Below are 18,248 nucleotides of genomic sequence, written 5' to 3'. Positions count from 1 at the left end.
GGATTGATCCTATAGCAATCTTTGTCAAGATGATTGGTCTTTCCACAATGCTTGCATGCTTTGTACTTGCCCTTTGATGAGAACTTCACCGTAAGTGCTTGAGTTTGATCTTCTACCTTCCTTGAATTCTTCTTTCTCTCTTCTTCTTGTAGAGCACTGATGATGCTCTCTAGTGTTGGTTGGGGAAGATTCTTCAAAGTAGTCACAACCTAGTCAAAATCTTAAGGCATACACTTCTGCCTCATCTTCAGTGACTGGAGAGTTGACCTCGGCCAATTGTGTCATAAGTTCAAAGAACTTAATCTTCAAAGTCAATTTAGAGTTATGAGAGCTAGCAACAAATAGTACATCTAACTTATGCCAAGCCTCAGAAGGAGATTCCAAATCTGAAATATGATGCACATAATCATCTCCCAAACCTAATGCAATAATTGCACAGGCTTTCTCTCGGCTTCTAGCATCTGCTAGTGTTGTTCAAGTAGAGTCACTTGCCTTCCCCTTTCCTTTGGTTGTGGTGGATTCACCCTCTTGTGATGACTGATTCCCCGGCTTGACTAAATCCCACGAATTCTCCTTCATAAGCACAATTTTAATTTTCATTTGTCAAATTAAATTTGTGCTTATGAAAGAGAATTTGTGGGATTTAGTCATAAGAGAGGGTCTTATCTTTATGTTTAGGTAGTGTCTTCTCTCTTACAAATGGCTATAAATCTCAACCATACAAGTGCATATTGCAAGCAATGAAATCAAAGAATCCTAGTCTTTTTGCATCAAAATAATAATATGGCTTTTTATTTACAAGCTTTGCCACTTTTCTATTGACATATCTAGGTGCTTCTTTCTTCTTCTTCCCTTTTACTTTCACATATCCACCATTAGAAGCAACAAGAGCAGGAAGATCAACCTTGACAATGACCCTTGGTCCCACAAGAGGGGCTCAAATGGCAACATCTTCGACTCCCAATACTTTTAAGGTTTTGCTCTCTCTGGAGGATAAGCAATAGGTTCAAAGTGCAGTGGAGGCTCTTCAAGACAGGGCCCTAGTAGGCTGGATTGTTGGGCTCACCCCCTCAAGGTGACAAATTCGAGATTGGCTTCAGGCAAGTTTAAACCTAGGAGATGACCACATCCAGGAGGTCACCATCTATGGGAGAGGGGTCTTTCTTCTCCAACTGAGCTCTCCAGAGACCACCTTGTCACTTGTGGAGTAGAGCCCTATCTTTTTTGGTCCTTATCTGGTCTTCCTCTTCCCTTGGTACCATGGCTTCACAGTGAAGGACATGGACACGACTCACCACGTACTTCGCTTCTCGATGATGCTCCGCTTCCTGGGGCTCCCGAAGGAGTATAGATCCATTCTTAAGTCTATTTGAGGATGTTTTGGTACGGTGCTGGAGTCTCCTCCTCCCCCGACAGCCACAGTGGTCACAGATGATGGCCCCCCGCAACACCCAGCTCCTGACGGTCAGCTGAGAAGCCAAGCTGAAAAGTGGCGGTGTGACCATGGGTGACCCACATCTCCCTCCCCAGTCTGTGTGCTTCGCCTGGGACCCGAGGTTCAGCTGAAGCAGGCCACGTATTGGACTCTACAGCTTTGTGCAGATAGATTAGGGGTTGATTCCTCATTTATGAGGCAATGGGCCACCAAGGTAGGCATCGAGCCAGTTATGCCCTTGGCGCAACATTGTACTGACACAGATTACTCCCAATCTAAACCCGCAGCGAAGTCCTAGAGGTCTTAGGTTTCAGTACAGGCTCCCACTCATACGCGAGCTCTATTCTCCACTGCCCCCACCTCCCCATGAGTTGGACCATGGTGAGTTGGAACGTTCACGGGCTCCACGGCCGCGTGCGTCAGCAGCCGCGACATCTGTTACTTCAACAAGTGTTGCAGAGGGCTGTGGTTGGGTGGACAGTGGACTTCCTCGAGCATATGTTTTCAGCTGTAGATGCTCGACGTAGACGGCACCTCCTTCCACGGAGAGGTCCTGAGGTATGGTCCCCCGCGGTTGGCAGGAGTGGGGGGGGTCTGCATTTCAATGTTCCAATCTGTTGGAGCGGATGTGTACAATCAGGGCGAGCTCATCCAAGGCAGAGCAGTATGGATGGATTTGAGGTTGAGGACTCCAAGATTGGGGTTCTCAATGTGTATGCCCCAGCTTGTAGATAGCAGCGACCTCCCTCCTAGATGTGGACTCGTGGATTGTTGGAGGTGACTTCAACAATCTTGAGTTTGAGGAGGACAAGCGCGGGGGTGCTTCTTATTCCGAGATGCAGGCTTCAGAAAGAAGCACTTGGGAGCAGTTCATTTTCTCGATCTGTGGTCGGGACCCCTCGAGGGAACCGGAGTTCTCTAGGTCTCCTGGCAGTCTCAGTTTCTCCTTTGGGCAGCGGCGGCAGGATGGTCTACTTAAGAGACTAGACAAATTCTATGTCGGAGATTGGGCCATGCATAGGGGTGGAGCCACCGGTATTCTAGCAAGGACTACCCTCTCGGACCACTCCCCTATCGTTCTTCACCTAGAGCAGCCCTGTCATGGCCTACCATAGAGAGGGATCCGCATTCCAGATGCTTTGCTCCTGGAGGAGGAGGTACAATAGAGTATTATAGCTATTTGGCAGTAGCTTGAGTCCCCCCCGCAGGGAGGTTGGGTCGTGTGGGCAGCTCAAGCAATTTAGCGAAGCAGTGAGGAGCTTCTCACCCATGCTATGCACTGCAGTCATACTCTTTAGGAGAGAGAGAGAGGGCTTTGCGGCGGGACTTGGCCTCCATTGAGCGTCTTCAGGAGCAGGATTCAGAGTCGCAGTGGTTAGCAGACCGGTATGAGTGCGCTCGCTTGGAGCTTTAATATACTGAGGTGAGACAGGCTGAGTACTCCTACCACTCCTCTAGATCTTGGTGGGTACAGCAGGGTGACAGGATAACCAGGCCGTTCTTTCAAGCCACTAGCCCTAGATCAGTTGGTGCATAGTTGCACAGATTGAGAGACTCTAGTGGGTAGATGCACTCGGATCCGCAGGAGACCTTGGAGTTGACCTCAGATTTCTATCGGCACTTGTCTAGGCCGAGGAGGGTCCCCGCAGGTTTTGGTGCCCGAGATTCAGCTTGGGCGCACGTTCCGGAGGAGGTCTCTCGGAGTGAGAGCAGCCGGTTAGATGCGCCTTTTTCGGATGCAGAGCTTTGGGAGGCCCTTCAGGCTCTTCCATCCCTAGAAGTGCCTGAGGGAGAACGGGTTGTCCCCGTCTTTCTTTAAGTGCTTTTATGAGTGCATTCGTATCCCCCTCCACTTGGCTTTTTAGGACATCTCGGGCTCTCTCCCTTCGACCCTGAGGTTTCAAAGTAGTGGGCCGTCTCGGCAAGGAATGGTTGATCGACACCTCTCGCATCTCAGATCTGGATGTAGCTCACTAGTGCTTATGGTTATGGGAGGGTTGTCCCCTCCGTGAGGTACAATGGGATCCATAGGACGCCGCTTGCACTTGGAGGCGGTAGCCTGGACTCCGTCGAGAGAGAGCATTGGACAGTGCAGCAGGTACCTCGAGAGGTGAGATCCAGGTTCTAGACACGCCTCTGGTCCCCAGTCTCCAACCTCAGAAGATCTCCTACAGATGCGGGTGGATGGCAGCTGCCATAGATTTCAGCCCATCTTCTAAAAGAAACCCCGTGGTTGATGAAAATGGGTTATGGGTGGATACACTGGATTGGGACTTTGGAGACGATCCCCCACTGCCTTTGCAGCTGCCCAACAACACAGAGGATATGGCGAGGAGCGCTTCGGATCGTGGCGAGGCTTCAGAGCACACGGAGGGACTTCACGTGGTTGTCAGAGGGTGGCCATGCCTTTCCCATTGACGTCGTCTCTCCAACATACAGGATACAAGGCATGTGCATTCACAGCATTGAGTTTCATGAGGCGACCCCTCCCACTAGTCATCGACCTCTTCCTTCGTCAGACGACAGCGTGTGGGAGACAGTAGCCAACATTACGGCATGGAACATCTGGGTTGCTCGCTGCAACTGGGTTATGGGCCAGCACCATGTTCCATCGTCGGCCACCTTAGTAGCCATCTGGCAGGACATCATCTTCACGCTTCGCACCATTTGGGAGCGAGGTTCTCCAGCTACTGTCGCACGACGGGAACGTTTCTGCAAGGCTTGGCCTGCAAGTGTTTTCTACAACATCACCCCGAGAGGGATCAAATGGTTGTATAGTCCGCCACCATGGTTGTTAGCCTTGTTACAAAGAATCCCTAGGCAGTGAGCTGAAATCTCTGGCAGCAGGAGTGTCTTTCTGACAGCCAGCATTTAATTTTTCGTTGATTTTCATGGTTGGCACCTTTATGGTATTTGCCAACTTGTATGATCATGTTTTTTTCAAGCATCAATAGAAGTTCTTTTCTCTAGGGGGGGAAAAAAGAAGAAGCAACAAGAGCTAGGCATTGTGAGCAATAATTACCAACTGAAAATTTATTGTCAATAAATCATCTTTAACACTCTTCTAAGCTTGCATCAAGCATCCAATAACCAAAACTGCCCAAAACTGTAGTATAAAAATTAGAGAAACATAGAGGCCTCAATTCAAACACTCTGAAGCATATCTGAGAGGGCTTTCATTGCGCATGGAAAGATCTTATACCAACTCATGTCCACCCAGGAGAATTGACGAAATTATGCGCAAAGTTGCCCGTGAGAGTTGCGCCTATCCCGACTGGTATTTTGCAGAATTCTCCTTGCCTAGTAGACCATTTCTGCTCAGATTTGGACACAAGATAGATCTTGATGTCGTCCAACAGTAGCTAGGAGCATTACTTGAAATTTGGAGTCTGCAGGTCGAATTTGTTGAAAGGTCGTCGGACACAGAAAGTGTCGGCATGGGCTATGGCTGGACAATTTCCAGAAAAGCTTGGAGCTGCAAGGTCGCCTAGCAGAGGAGTCTATAGCTGGAAGAATTGGGAAAATGATGCATTGAGGGCGGAGAATAAGCCTAAGCAAAAAATTGGGCAGAGTAGAGGCAAATGAGAGAGAAGGTGGAAAGTGAAGTAGAAGATGATGAGGTGGCAGCTAGAAGGCTAGAGAGTTCACTAGAGCCTAGATATCTGATACCACGTGTTGGAAATGGTGGAGTAGAATAGATGCATGATGACTCAAGGCAAGAGAACACAAGATGAAGCCAAATAGTGTTCCATTCATTAATTTCATTGTGAGAGAGGTAACTCTCTTCTATAGAGTGTGTGGGAGGTTGGCCTAAATCAAAGGCACCTCTCCTACATCAAAGGAGATCACTCCTATATCATAGGCACCTCCTTAAGAGGGGGCCTTGCATTACATCATCACATGTGTCATGGTCCATAGCACTAAGTGTGCTTCACTACACACACACACACACAAGACTGCTACTAGATGCACACATGCACCTTAGAGCAAGCCCTTGATCACAAATATCCCAACACATTATACCCTGGGTAAATTTGCCAAAATGAGAGCAATCATGATTGAACAAGAAAATTCTAACCCAACTGCGAGTATAATCACTTTGCAAGCTGTTTTGATTTTGTCCCTTGTTTCAAGTAGAAAATGGTTAATCGCCAATCTAGATCTTAACCTTGAAACTTCAGCATCACCATTGAACATCTCAATTCAATCCTAATCTCTTGAGCTCATTAATGTCGATGCAAGGTATTCATTGCCCTTAACGTGATGAGCTCTGGCATGAGAATTAGTTTTTACACTCAAGCCTAAGGCCTCAATCACAGTTTCAAGTCTGTATTTGCTACCAAATTAATTTTAGCCTTGACACACTTGCTTCCATTTTTCAAGTCTAAATTATCATCATCATAAATGAATAAGTTCAAAAATAAGCAAATCAGGAAGGTCGAGCATTTGATACTCCCATGGGAGACTCAAATGATGAAAATTGTGAAACATTTCCTCTTCTTGAACAATCCTCATGTTAATTGTAAGAAATAGCAGTCGCCCGCCAGCAGGTCACATACAAATGCAGACCACTATTCTCCAAAAATGCATGGGGCAGCATATTAGCACAATGTTATGTTCATCAAGACTTGCTCTCTCCCCACCTAGCTCCCCCCCTCCGCCCCCCGCGGTTCAGCCCCTCCACTCAGAAACAAGCTGTTCCGCCACTCAGAAAATGGCCGTGCCGCCCAGAATGCAACATGGACGAAAACTTTACAAGATTAAATTTGCATGTCGACTAATAAGGTGGGAAAATATATCTAGATGAATCCAAGAACATACCCAACTCATCCTCTGAAAAGACAACGTGAAAACCATAAACTTCACCATGCGTAGCCAGCACTATGATTCAGCTCATGAGTGTTCAACTCATAGCAAAGGCGAGATGTAATAAACAAGGCCTGTTAGGAGCTTGAGGCTGCTAAAGAAGACTCTATCTGCTCGTTTTAAGAGAGGTTTGGAGGGGGATTACTCTCAATCCATGAGAGGTTTGGAGGGAGGGAGATTAGTCTCGATCCGTGAGAGGGCAAAGTGACAAGAGAACAAGAAGCTCTACGTGGGGGCATACCCCAAGGCCACAAAGATCCAAGGTCCTTCGCAATTACGGGAAGACGGTGGAACTAGCTGCTCCAATCGCCCTCTACCCCCCTCGTTGCAAGGCGGGGGGAAATGGAGACTTGAGGGACAAGTGCTTTGGCCACCTTTATATTTGAGGCGTGTTCTAGCAACCTAGCCACCTCCACCTGTTGATGACCATATCTGCCAGACACTCTGAACTGAAAGACTTTTGCCAGTCGGTCCACTATAGTCACAAAGAGCTTCTCTTTTGGGTGTATTATTCCTCTCTGTTACAACTCCTCCCTCTTTACAGGAAATCATGTTTGATTCCCTATAATGTAGAGCCTTTCTGAAACGTAGTGCAAATGCAGGAATCTGCTTGTAAGTACACACAGGCAACCCTTTGAAGGACCATTAAAAGAGTTCATTGTGGCTTACCAAAATGAATACAAAAAGGCAGATAAATAACCTCTACTCTATCAGATCTCACGACTACAATTTTGATTATATTTTAAGAACTCAGGAGTGGGTCACCAACAATCTATTCTAGCCTCAGTTGGTAGTGCTCTGATCCTGTTATATACACAATCATGCAATATGCTTTCTGTCCCATGTTTAGAATAGGGAGTCATTCTGGAGCATGGAAGTCAAACAGGACCTCAAACAAGAAGCACACTTTTAGTCCCTACTCCTCCTGCTCTTCCCATAGTTGCTAACGTATGGTCATGTGAGAAATATACATTTGATAGAATGCTCTGTGATTACCATAAAAGCAGAATTGTGAATCAAATGTGTATGCTTACCTCTTGCAAGTCCTTGTCTCTGAATGGATTTGCAAATTGCATTGGGAAGAAAGCAAGACCTACATCAAGCTGAACCTTGGCCTGTAGCCCAAATTGAAAACCACTTTCAATATTAATATAACCATTGAAAAAAATGCAAGGGTCAGCCCTCTTGAACATAAGTGAAAAGTATAGAGCAGCAAGAAGACAGATGTGTCAGAGAATTTGCTGAACATTATAATTAATCACTCGGCAAATACCTGCCAAAACCATTGAGCTAATGCTCCACATGTTGCTCCAAAGGCAAGTGAGATGGCCCCTGTACAGATCATCTATCAAGAAGACGGCTTTAGACAAAAGAAAGGAGAAACCGTTCAAATTCTGTATCAAAGCAATGAAACAATGCCAAACACCCATCTCAAGGCACCATGAGCTGCATTGATCAGAACCTGAGGTAAAGTTTTGTGATGCAGCCCCTTTGAAACCAAACCTTAAGGTATGCAAAACCACCTGCAAACACGAGGACAAGAAAATCTCATACCAGTTTGTACAAAAACAGCTCCATAGATAGAGACTCATTGCTAGACAACAATTTTGCAACAGTCATCACCCTTGTATATCACTGAAGAGCTCAGTTTACTCCAGTAACATAAATTTAACCAAACTGCATGCAGCCTTGTCTTCCACATGTTCACTCACAAACCTTCAAACTATGAAGATTTGTGGAGTGTGGCCTGGACTGCATGCTATGGCATACCACCTTATGTCATCAGTCCCAAAGCATGGGTATAGCATATCCATTAGGACATGCATCTATAGGCATTAACTCACCTGTCAATTTTTCTCTCTCTAGAGTTAAATGCAGAGTTGTTTGTGCAGAGGCAGCAATAAAGAGAAAGTTTATCAACAATTTCTTATAGCAACCACAACGTTAATCGAACATTCTCTTACAGCAACAATTATGGAGATGCTGGAGAGGCTTGGGCTCAAGGAAGCCAATCCATGGACTCCTGCAGCACTGATGAATTCAAAAACCACATAATTAAAAACAGACATCAACAGATCAGTAATGCAAAGTATGTAACAAAGCAGTGTAGAAGTAAAATAAGTCTTTCAGTATAAGTAAGATAAAGCTCATGACATCACTCTTTTTCCAGTTTTGCAACTTGATCATTCCAGTGTTACCTTTAGTTGTGAGCTGATTACAGATGTGGAGGACTTAAGGTGCTTCACAAGAAACAATTTCAGAAGTTCCCCTTTGCCCTCCCATCGCCTCATGTCTCTCTTCAATAATAAACCACCCCCAATTCCCTTTATCCCTTCCACTCCCCTTTATCCTTACAAACTCTAGTATTATGTGTGTGTTTTCCTTAACTTATCTTCCGCTGAACCTTCATCTCCCCTGTTGGTTTTTGAGCATACATAGGGAACAGGAGGAGCCTTATTTCGTAGCTCTAAGTGTTAGAATTGGTGCATGTGCTATTCTGTTGAAAGAGGTAAATAGTTGCTCAATATCTCTAAGAGCTCGAGAAATTACATATGTCAAGTATTGTCTTTGAGTACTTTGAAAAGTGATAGAATAGGAGAACCATACGCAGTCTTGAAGATGATTATAAGGTAGAAGTCCGTAGACATGCCCCAAAATCCTTGGATGAGGCTATAAGACTTGCTCAAATCTATAATGATTGTGTAGCAAAGTCCAAAACCCAAGTTGAAAGTCGTGTCTTTTTTCAACCATGTGACAAATTCACTTTTGGCCCCATGACCTAGTCAAGATGCATGAGATTCTTAATAGGAAGAGGGTTCCAGGTATCGAGGATGATACTGCCACTAATACTTTTTTGGACTACGTGCTCATTAAAAAATATAGCCTACCTAAAAATCCCAGTGCGCATAAAGTATGTGGTTTCGAGAAAGTCTGGAACACGATGTTTCCTAATGTAAATTTGAAAGCTCAAGGGTATAAGACAATCTCAACTTTCAAATTGTGCATCTTGACAAGACTGATGTGGTCTTCAATAGAGAATGGCTCTATAGGTTAGGCCATACCCTACGGAGAAGTTTTTAAATAACTATGATCCTTTTGAGATGGATGGGCAGGTGATCCGCATTTCATTCTCATTAGTTGTATGTTGTTGGAATGTTTGCTCGAACACAGAGATGCTAAGGTATTTCTTTGTGATGTTATTTGGAAAGTTATTTGCATTCAGTTGAAAAGAAAGATGAAAGCATCAATTTTTGTTATATGGGTTTATCAATGTTTTTCCTGAGGGCCTTCCCTATGATTTCCCTCCTATGATACAATTAGTGTGAGAAGCTGCTCCTATTGTCAAAGTGTCTCACCATTTGAGTCAAACATAAAAGGAGGAAGTAGAATGGAAATCATCACGGTATCTTAAAAAATATACAAATTCAGCCTTGTAATTTTCCATGGGCTGCTCCAATTCTCTTAGTTACAAAGAAAGATGGATCCATGTATTTGTGCATAGATTACTATGTCCTTAATAGAATGATAGTTTAAAATAAGTATTCAATGCCTTGCATTGTACCAAAGAAAATTGAATCCAATGAAGTGGATGAGCAAGAACTAGAGGGGGCTTTGAAGGCTCTAATCATGTCCTATTGTGTCCTATGTCATCCACGAGTAGTCTAAGCTCCACACGGCCTTGTGTAGGCTTCCATTGGGAGTCTTGGTGTTTCTAGGACGTATCGGAGATCTGTTTGTCCTCGGCTCCTCTCCATGGAATATACTCGTGGGCGACATGAAGTTGCCTAGCATCGAGATGCCACAATGATAGTACCCCAGATGGGGCAGTGCTGTGTCTAGTCTCCTGTTGACAAAGTATGTGAAAATTTGTGTCTCGATCTTGGCATCTCCCAATGATCTCCTCTCATGTTGACGAAGCATTTAATCCATAGTAGGCCTCATGAGTCTAGACCTGATCTGGGTGATCTTATGTAGGGAGAGTGCAACGCATAGCTAATGTGGGTTGTCAATGATGTTGCTCATCCATGGGTAGTCAATGACTGCTCATGCTTGTATATTTGTGAGTGAAAAGGCAATGTTACCTCTTTTTGATCTCATGATATCTAGGACACCACATCAAAACATGCTCCTCGATCTCTATCTCATGTGTGTAGCAAAGAGTGCACAGTCGTGGATCTCTACGATCTTGAATGACCGTAGACTCCCGTCTTCCCTCGATCTAGAATTGGTGGGATGGGTCCTAAGCTGTCCCATGGTGATCCATACCACATGTGAGCAATGGATTTGTAGGTATCTTGGAACCTCAATGAAACTGCCCTCACTAAGTAAAAGAACTGCAATTTGTTGAAGGCCATCTTGGTCGCTTGTGGCTCCAGGGGGATAACCATGTCCTATGGATGTATGCATGCCATAGGTCATCACGTATAATCTTGAAGGTTCTCTTACTACTAAGGCAACAACGCTAAGGCAAAAAATTTGAAATGACCAATAGACATACCCTACAACCAAAATCATCTAGATACTCGTGCAAACCAACGCTCATCTCCCTCAAGGGATACAAGCTGCATAGATGAAGAGAGAGAGAGAGAGAGAAAGAGAGAGAGAGATGTATTAACTTCTTCGGGAGCCCTCGTGGCCCTATGAGACAAAGTACAATCACATAATGACTCATACAAGCTGCAGTGGGCTGAAGCAAAGGGTTTGCTAAAACTCCTGCGAAGTGCTAAGAAAACACAGAAAATCATAACTCAAAACTCAAAAACTGATATACATTGGAAACTCACAAACTCAAAAGGCATATCCAAGTGCCATGGTGGCCCTCCTTGAGATGTGAGGATGTCTCGTATCTGTATCTGTCGTGTCGCCTCTCGTAATGGTGGGGCGGGACCCGGGGGTTCTATATTCAGCGCACCATGTCAAGAGTTACCCCTCGACTCTAGTGATCACACGAAGAAAGGTTGTGATACGCTGATCTCTATGGTGTGTGGTCTAGCAACTCTCTGCTCCCCCACTCCATGCCGCCGCCTCCTCAAATCATCTATCTCCTCCTCCCCTCGGCTGTGCCCCAGGGCTGACTCAAAGGCATAAAAATCAGGGACGTGTCGCTGGGCAACCTCTGTCTCTGGCTCAGGTAATACTGTCAACACAAGCTGTCTAATCTGTCTCGGAAGAGTCTCTCTGTGTCGTCGCATCTCCATTAGATAAAGACCCACACAGACCTGGTCCTGAAAATGGAGCAGGCGAGAGTGGTCCAAAACCGAGCCCCTCCCAATATAGGGACAATAGTACCACCCTTGAATCTCATAATATGCTGGACATATGCATAGAGCATGCTCCTCTGTTTCCACCTCCCCCAATGTGCAAGTCTGCATATCCGTTGCTCTCTTGGTAGGCCGGCAGCTCTACCTGCCTCAATTCCCAACTGATGGGACGAGACTCTCATCTGTCCAATGGCAATCCTCAATGCATGTGAGATGGCGTCTATCCTCCAGGTATGAGGGTCTGATGATCAGTCCGTCCTCTAATACTTAGGGAAATTGACGCGATAGAACTGGATCTTGATGGGGAGTACCTAGTAGCCCCCCCAAGCCCATGCCTTGTAGAGCTGTAATAAATCTAACTGTAATATACACTTGATCTCATCTCGTGGAATCAAGGAGGCCGGGGCATCCAACCTGTACTGGAAGGGCAGCAATCGATCTATCTAGGCACCCTAGCTATCAAACCATTTGGAAACACATGCATGCCAAGCAGCACTAACCCCACTGTCTGCAAGTCGTCGTAATGACTCTAGTGCCAATCTTGGCAATCTCCATCTAGGTAGAGTTCAACCCTGTGAATATATGTCACTGTCAGAAAGATAGCATCGATTTGGAGAGGTGTCATGGCATACTCTGCATGTATAATCTGATGGGGAACTGAGGGCTTACTCCATATCATCTGGGAGCCCATAGTCACCTGCAATCTCTCAAAACTCTTCCAGTTTGTTGCCGAAAGTTCGCCCCCAAGAAAGGTGCTACATACATGGCTGTTAGCTCCCGAGTGTATCAAAGAGCCATCCCTTCGTGTGAGGGTCCTAGAAATGTGCTTGAAAGCACCGTTGCTCTAGTCGAGCTAGAACTCCCTAGCCACGTGTCGGTAGGTGAAACTATGTCGATGAAGCATTGCCCATGAGGTATTGAAAATCATAACTCTGGTCGTGCCAAGGTTGACTGTCAGGTTTCTCTCCCTACAAAACACCTCTAGGGCCTCTAGGTGCTTCTAGAGACCCGCCATGGAGGAGGATATGAGGACTATGCATAGTCACAAGAAACGTTTCGTTTGTTTCGTTGTTTTCGGGTTTTGACGCGTTTCGTTTGACTTTTCGGACGAAACTTATAGGTTTCGAAATGATACTTCATATATACAAGGATAGAGGCAAGCAATATATGTTATATTCAAGTTTAGAGTGAACAAAGACAAAAACAATTGATAAGTCAATACACCTAGCCTCTGGTAATTCAAAACATGTCACAAACACATTATTTTAGCATCCTATCTCAAGTTTAGCTTTAGAAATTAGACCATAATCCATTTAATATTTATGGAGTCAAAACTTAAAACCATATGGACATTGGATTCTAGGATCTAGATATATGAACATCATTGACTCATTGAAGTTTGAATCTAGATTCTAGATATATGACTCATTTCCAAAATATGAAGCAGAAATAAGTTCCAAAAATAGATATATAAAATAATAAGTTCCCAAAGTGACGAGTCGTAAGCTCAAAGTTTTCAAAAATCAAAATGAGTAGCATGAGTCACGAGTAATAACAAGTCAACTACTCATGCTCAATACTCTCTCTATCACTATCACTATCAACATCTGAATCTATAGATTCTTCGCCATACTCTCTTGTGCCTCTACCCTTGCCGCCATCTCCTCAAAGGAATCACTAGAATGACCACTAGTAGCAAGGGTACGACCATGACCTCGCCGTCGTGTATAACATTCTAGTGAAGATGAAGGGCCAGTGTCTGCAATCAAGGGTGTTGCACTAGTAGATGCTTGTGCAATAACCCTTGATTGCGCACATGTCACACGTCGAAAGCGTGCCTCATCCTCTCAAAGAAAGTCATAAGCTGTATCCTCATCACTGCGCCTTGGATGAATGATATACCAATAGTTTTCCCTCGAGCCATGCCTCGCTCAAGCTTCTTTAAAACTTTTGTATTGAGCTCTTTGACCTTCTAATTTAGCACATTGGTCCCTTCAATATTGTATGTGTCTTGAACCTCTCCAAGAGACAAGGGTTGACATTTACATAGACCAACCTGTCAAGCTGAGATGTGCTAAAGCTGTAACATGATAATCACATAAACATAAGTATTTCTAAATAAAACAAGATTGAAAATGCATCTAGATTCTAGATTCTAAATAGTCATGATTCATAAATTGGATAAGACTCAAGACTGAAAATGCATCCAAGCAATAAGTTGGATTACCAATTTCTCTTTTTAGTAATAAATGTCTAAGCATATGCTCTACATGCACTCAGCTGCTCCACTAGTGCAGTCTTATGATGATACTCAAAGAGCTAATCTTTGTAAAGTGGGAGTAAGCCGCCAATTTATCTCCCACCATGAACTGGCAAATCTTTTTGCTCTAGACTGATAGCCACATCTCGGCTGAACTGGCTACGGTCATGAACATAGAGCACACACTCCCTCTCAATCCTATAAGATGCAAGTATAAGCTCTTAGCTAATTGATCACATAGTATACTAAGACCAAGAATTTCAATCAAGATGCTTCGTAGTAAGTACTCACATTCCTTGCTCTTCGGACGGCAAAACTCTATCCACATAGGATGTCCACCTAGCCCTAAGAACAATGTCTGACTAGTGGCTTTCCTCCTTGTATAATGGATGCAACACATAGGAAATAATATGAATTGGTTTATGAAACCAATTCCATCTTTTTGTCCATATCTGACGAAGATGATGCATCCACCCTGTAAATTGCAACGTATGAAATTTCAATACTATGTCACAACATTTTCTAAATTCAATGTAACATCTCATGATAGAATAACAAAGAATTCGCATACCTATCACTTGAAAGACATCTACAATTGAGCATGCACTCTTTAAGCTTTTGCATGTAGTGGTAGCTATGACTCATCGTACTTCCCTCATAGTCAAATAATCTTAAAATGAAGTACAAAAGTGTGATGGTGGCTTTCATGGCTGCGGCTTCTTCCCAAAAAGTGATGTCAAAGATATAGGAAGTTATGGTACATGCTTCCACTTTGCGGCTTTCCCTCCAAGCCTCCCACTCTTCGCAACAAACGAGATGCCTCAGTGCATCTTTCGTTTGTGTCATCCTAAATTTCAGCATAAGTTAAGATTCAAGAATCAAATTTTGAATAATAAGTATTAAGAAATGAAATTCAGAATCAACTCTCTATTAGCTAGCTCTTGACTTGTCACTTACCTTTGAAGAACAAGAAAAAGCTAGCCAAATCTTGTCTTGGATGGCTTGACAAGATCATACTTGCATACACCTCTAAAAAGAGCTAATGCCATGCTCTTTCTTGTTATGAACTTGATGATTTGGATTGCTTTATTAAGCATAGATTCCGCCCAATCCAACTTTGTGATGTCCTCCATCATCAAGTCCAAAGAGTGAGAGCACATGGAGTCCATACAATGGTCGGATAATCCCTCTCAACAAATTCCCCCATCTTGGAACAATTGGAGCCATTGTTAGTAATAATTTGGACAACATTTTGTGGCCCAACCTTCTCAATGGCATGCCTAATATGCCCATAAATGCACTCCCCCGTGATACTCAAGCCAAGGACAGAGGCATCAACTACACGAAGTAATGTAGTGCCAGCACAAGAGGAGACCAGGATGTTTATCATGTGACGGCGCCTCTAAATATATTTGACAAGTCACAAGAGTAAAGATCCAAAAATACATCATGCATTAGAATTTAGCTCTAAAATCAGCCACAAATCTACACTGTAACTTTGTAAGTAAAGACTAAAGACTAAAGACTTATATTTATAACTTGTTACTTACCGTGTCAGTCCATCCGTCTGACACGATGCTACACCCATATTGCTCCCAGCATGCTCTCAACCCCACAAGCTCCTCCTCAATCTGCCTCACTTGATTTGTCAAGTGGGTAGTTCTTAAGGACTCAGAATTTGCTCGGTGTAGGCTTGTAGCTCCTGCTGCAGCTGCGGTTGCTGCCACAAGTGCACGATAAAACTTTTGGTATGCTAGACATTGAGCTATGTTAAATGCAAGGTTGCATTGATAGAAGAACGATGCTCAGCTATTTGAGCCTCTTGGTAACTTTGGAGCAAACCTAGCATCAAGCGTGATTTGGTGTCTTGGTGGCTCTCTTCCCCTTTTTCTTGTTGTTGCAACCTTGACATGAGGATGTTGGGATCCTCTCATGGCCCATACCAATACTAACAAAGTTTGATGAATGTGGAGAAGGCACCAGAACTTCATTTATATTCACAATTGGTTAAAGACTCACCAATGTTAGAAGACTCTGGGGTGGTGAGAATTTGGGGAGAAGGCCCAATATTGCTTTGAGAGGGTAGTTGCAGTGAGGTTCTTGTTGAAGTAGAGGCCCCTCTTTGAGAAGGTACTTGAGGTGAGATTCTTGTTGAAGTAGAGGCCTCTCTTTTCAGCCTCTCTATTTCAGTGGCCTCTTGCACCTTTGCATCAATCACCTCCTGAGAAAAAGGTAAATGGAGCAATGACCGGACCTCTTCAAACTTTGATAGTAATCCACCATGCGCTAAAAATACACCTTCCGGAACATGAGTGCAGCCATGTGTTCCTTGAGCTCTCTCCCATATGTAGTGTGCCTTCACCTGGCTTGATGCTCCTCGAATCACTTCCCCACAATCGTTGATGGCAGCAATAAAAACGGATGGGCAACGTACAAGTCGTTGATTAACGTTGGCAAGAGTTGGTCGTCGATGGTGGCTGGCAGGAGAAACGTAGATGCATCCAGGCTTGCGGGCTGGAGCATGCGGTGGCTATAGCGTTGCCCAAGCGTCGGCTGTAGCAAGGGCTTGCAAGAAGGCAGCGTGGTACGGGCAGAGAGATGGAGAGGCGAGATCTAACCCGAGTGGAGGCAAAAGCAACACGGGTGTAGGCGACAGAGGCGGAGAGTGTTTTGGAAGGTCAACTGGTTAAAAAATGGCAAAAATCGACTTTCATGCATTTGGGTGAAACAGTGTTTCGTTGGGAGCGTTTCATAATGTTTTGACACGTTTCGTCTTGTTTCGAGGGGACGAAATGCGCTTTCATGTGACACTAGGACTATGTCATCAGTGTATAGCAGTATATGTACCATCAAGTCAGCGAGCAGTCATCTCTCACCTCCTAAACTATCAATGAAGGTAGTGATCTCATTGATATAAAGTCCAAAAGAGTCGCTCAGAGGAGGCATCCCCACTTCACTAAGAGCATGGTCAAATTGTACTCGAAGCTAGACGGGGGCAAGGGGATCATGTCCCATGTCTGGCAATGCAGTCACGATACTGCAGAATAAATAAGTGTGGTCGGCGCCAAGTGGGAGGGGAGTGACTATGAAATCATGTACCCACGTCACAAAAGTTGGGGAGCCCAACAAGTAGTCGGCTATGCTACTACCTCCTCTATGTGGAAAGCAGGTAATCCCTCTACATAACGGCCACCCTGTGGAGGCCATTATCCTCCATGTATCGCTCCCATCTCGAGTAGCTGTGTCCCATATCCTGTCCCAAGTCATGCATCACCTAAAAATCTCGCTATCCCGAGATCAGCTGGGTCCAACTCTGCCGCTCTGCTTCAACATGCATCCACTTGCTTGGTAATTTTTCTTTTGTATTTCTATTTATTTAAGACAACATGCTTTGCAAGAGAATGAAAATATTTTTCCTACTGTTCAGTTACGTCATGGGAGCCCCACAAATTTTGCAGCAACCTCTCCTTTTCGGTGCAACAGCTCTCCCCCCTCCTCGATCTTGTTGCAGCCAGCCTCTCACCCAAGCCCTGTTGGTGGTGCAGGAGACTTTCTCTCTCCTTAAAAGAGATTTCAGAACATTGCAACAAGCTAGCCCAACAAGTACTCACTACATGGCAAAGCTATGAGATTTTTCTCTTCAATGGATGTAAGGGATCACTATTAGTTAATAGTGATCGCCAGTCCCATAGATCCTGAAGGGTCTCACGTGGACTTTAATACAATCATATCATATCTATTGTGCAGGCTTCTCTCTCTACAATTCCAGGCCTTTCTCTCAACCCTATAGTAGCAGCAGCATGCCTTTCTCTTCCCCCTGCCTGGGAGAAACAGCAGCAGCATTCTCTCTCATCTGCCAGTATTTCTCTCTGTACTGTGCAGGATTCTCTCTGTAATGTGCAGAATTTCCCTCTCTACAGTGTCAGCCCTCTCAACCTGCAGAAATCTCTCTCTCTTCTCATCCTTGCAGCAGCAGCCACATATATTTCCCTTCACCCTACCTTGGAGCAACTACATCACTCTCTCTACACCATTACTCCACTCCAAGGCTATCTCTCTCTACCCTACAACACTTCTTCTGAGTTTTTCTATACCCAGCCCCAAAATCTCATCCTTGCAAGCAACAGGGGCTGCCAATTGCACAAAGGGCTCGGCAACCAGGGGAGCACAAGTGGAAGGGAAGAGACTGAGCACTGTTTGTTTGCATTACATTTTTGCATTGAAATTTCCTCTTTTCTAGAAATCTAGAACATGCACCTAATGTGGGATGAAGTTGTGACTATGCAGGCATCTTCCTTGCGGATTGAGGTGCCCCTGGGGTCCAGCTCTCACTAGCTCTAGCCTTTGAGTCATCCCTTGTAAATGGTTCTACTTTAGCACTCTTATTCTACAGTTACGTCTAAATCATCACTCTCCAAAGTTTGAG

At 44.5% G+C, this 18,248-nt stretch overlaps 1 protein-coding gene across 6 annotated transcripts in view; it reads right to left on the bottom strand.

Annotated features, from left to right (window-relative positions):
- LOC147903288 (uncharacterized) overlaps positions 1 to 18,248 on the bottom strand; it is a 132,233-nt gene that overhangs the window by 50,458 nt on the left and 63,527 nt on the right. For all 6 annotated transcript variants that reach the window (XR_015540764.1, XM_087372515.1, XM_087372516.1 and 3 more), the window contains 4 exons: positions 8,266 to 8,332; positions 7,764 to 7,824; positions 7,575 to 7,633; positions 7,336 to 7,416 (listed from right to left, as the gene is read on the bottom strand). Coding sequence is in view for 5 of the 6 variants with exons in the window: in XM_087372515.1 (XP_087228641.1) it covers positions 7,336 to 7,416; positions 7,575 to 7,633; positions 7,764 to 7,824; positions 8,266 to 8,332 (268 nt within the window). In the remaining variant the exon portion in view is untranslated. The remainder of the gene's footprint in view (positions 1 to 7,335; positions 7,417 to 7,574; positions 7,634 to 7,763; positions 7,825 to 8,265; positions 8,333 to 18,248) is intronic.

This window comes from Dipteris shenzhenensis, chromosome 3, assembly GCF_047967505.1.
Source record: "Dipteris shenzhenensis isolate YYH24624 ecotype China chromosome 3, Dip_SZ_1.0, whole genome shotgun sequence".
In the NCBI taxonomy this organism is placed as follows: Eukaryota; Viridiplantae; Streptophyta; class Polypodiopsida; order Gleicheniales; family Dipteridaceae; genus Dipteris; species Dipteris shenzhenensis.
Note: the sequence above shows the minus strand (reverse complement) of the source record. Positions and strands in the feature narration are given on the sequence as shown.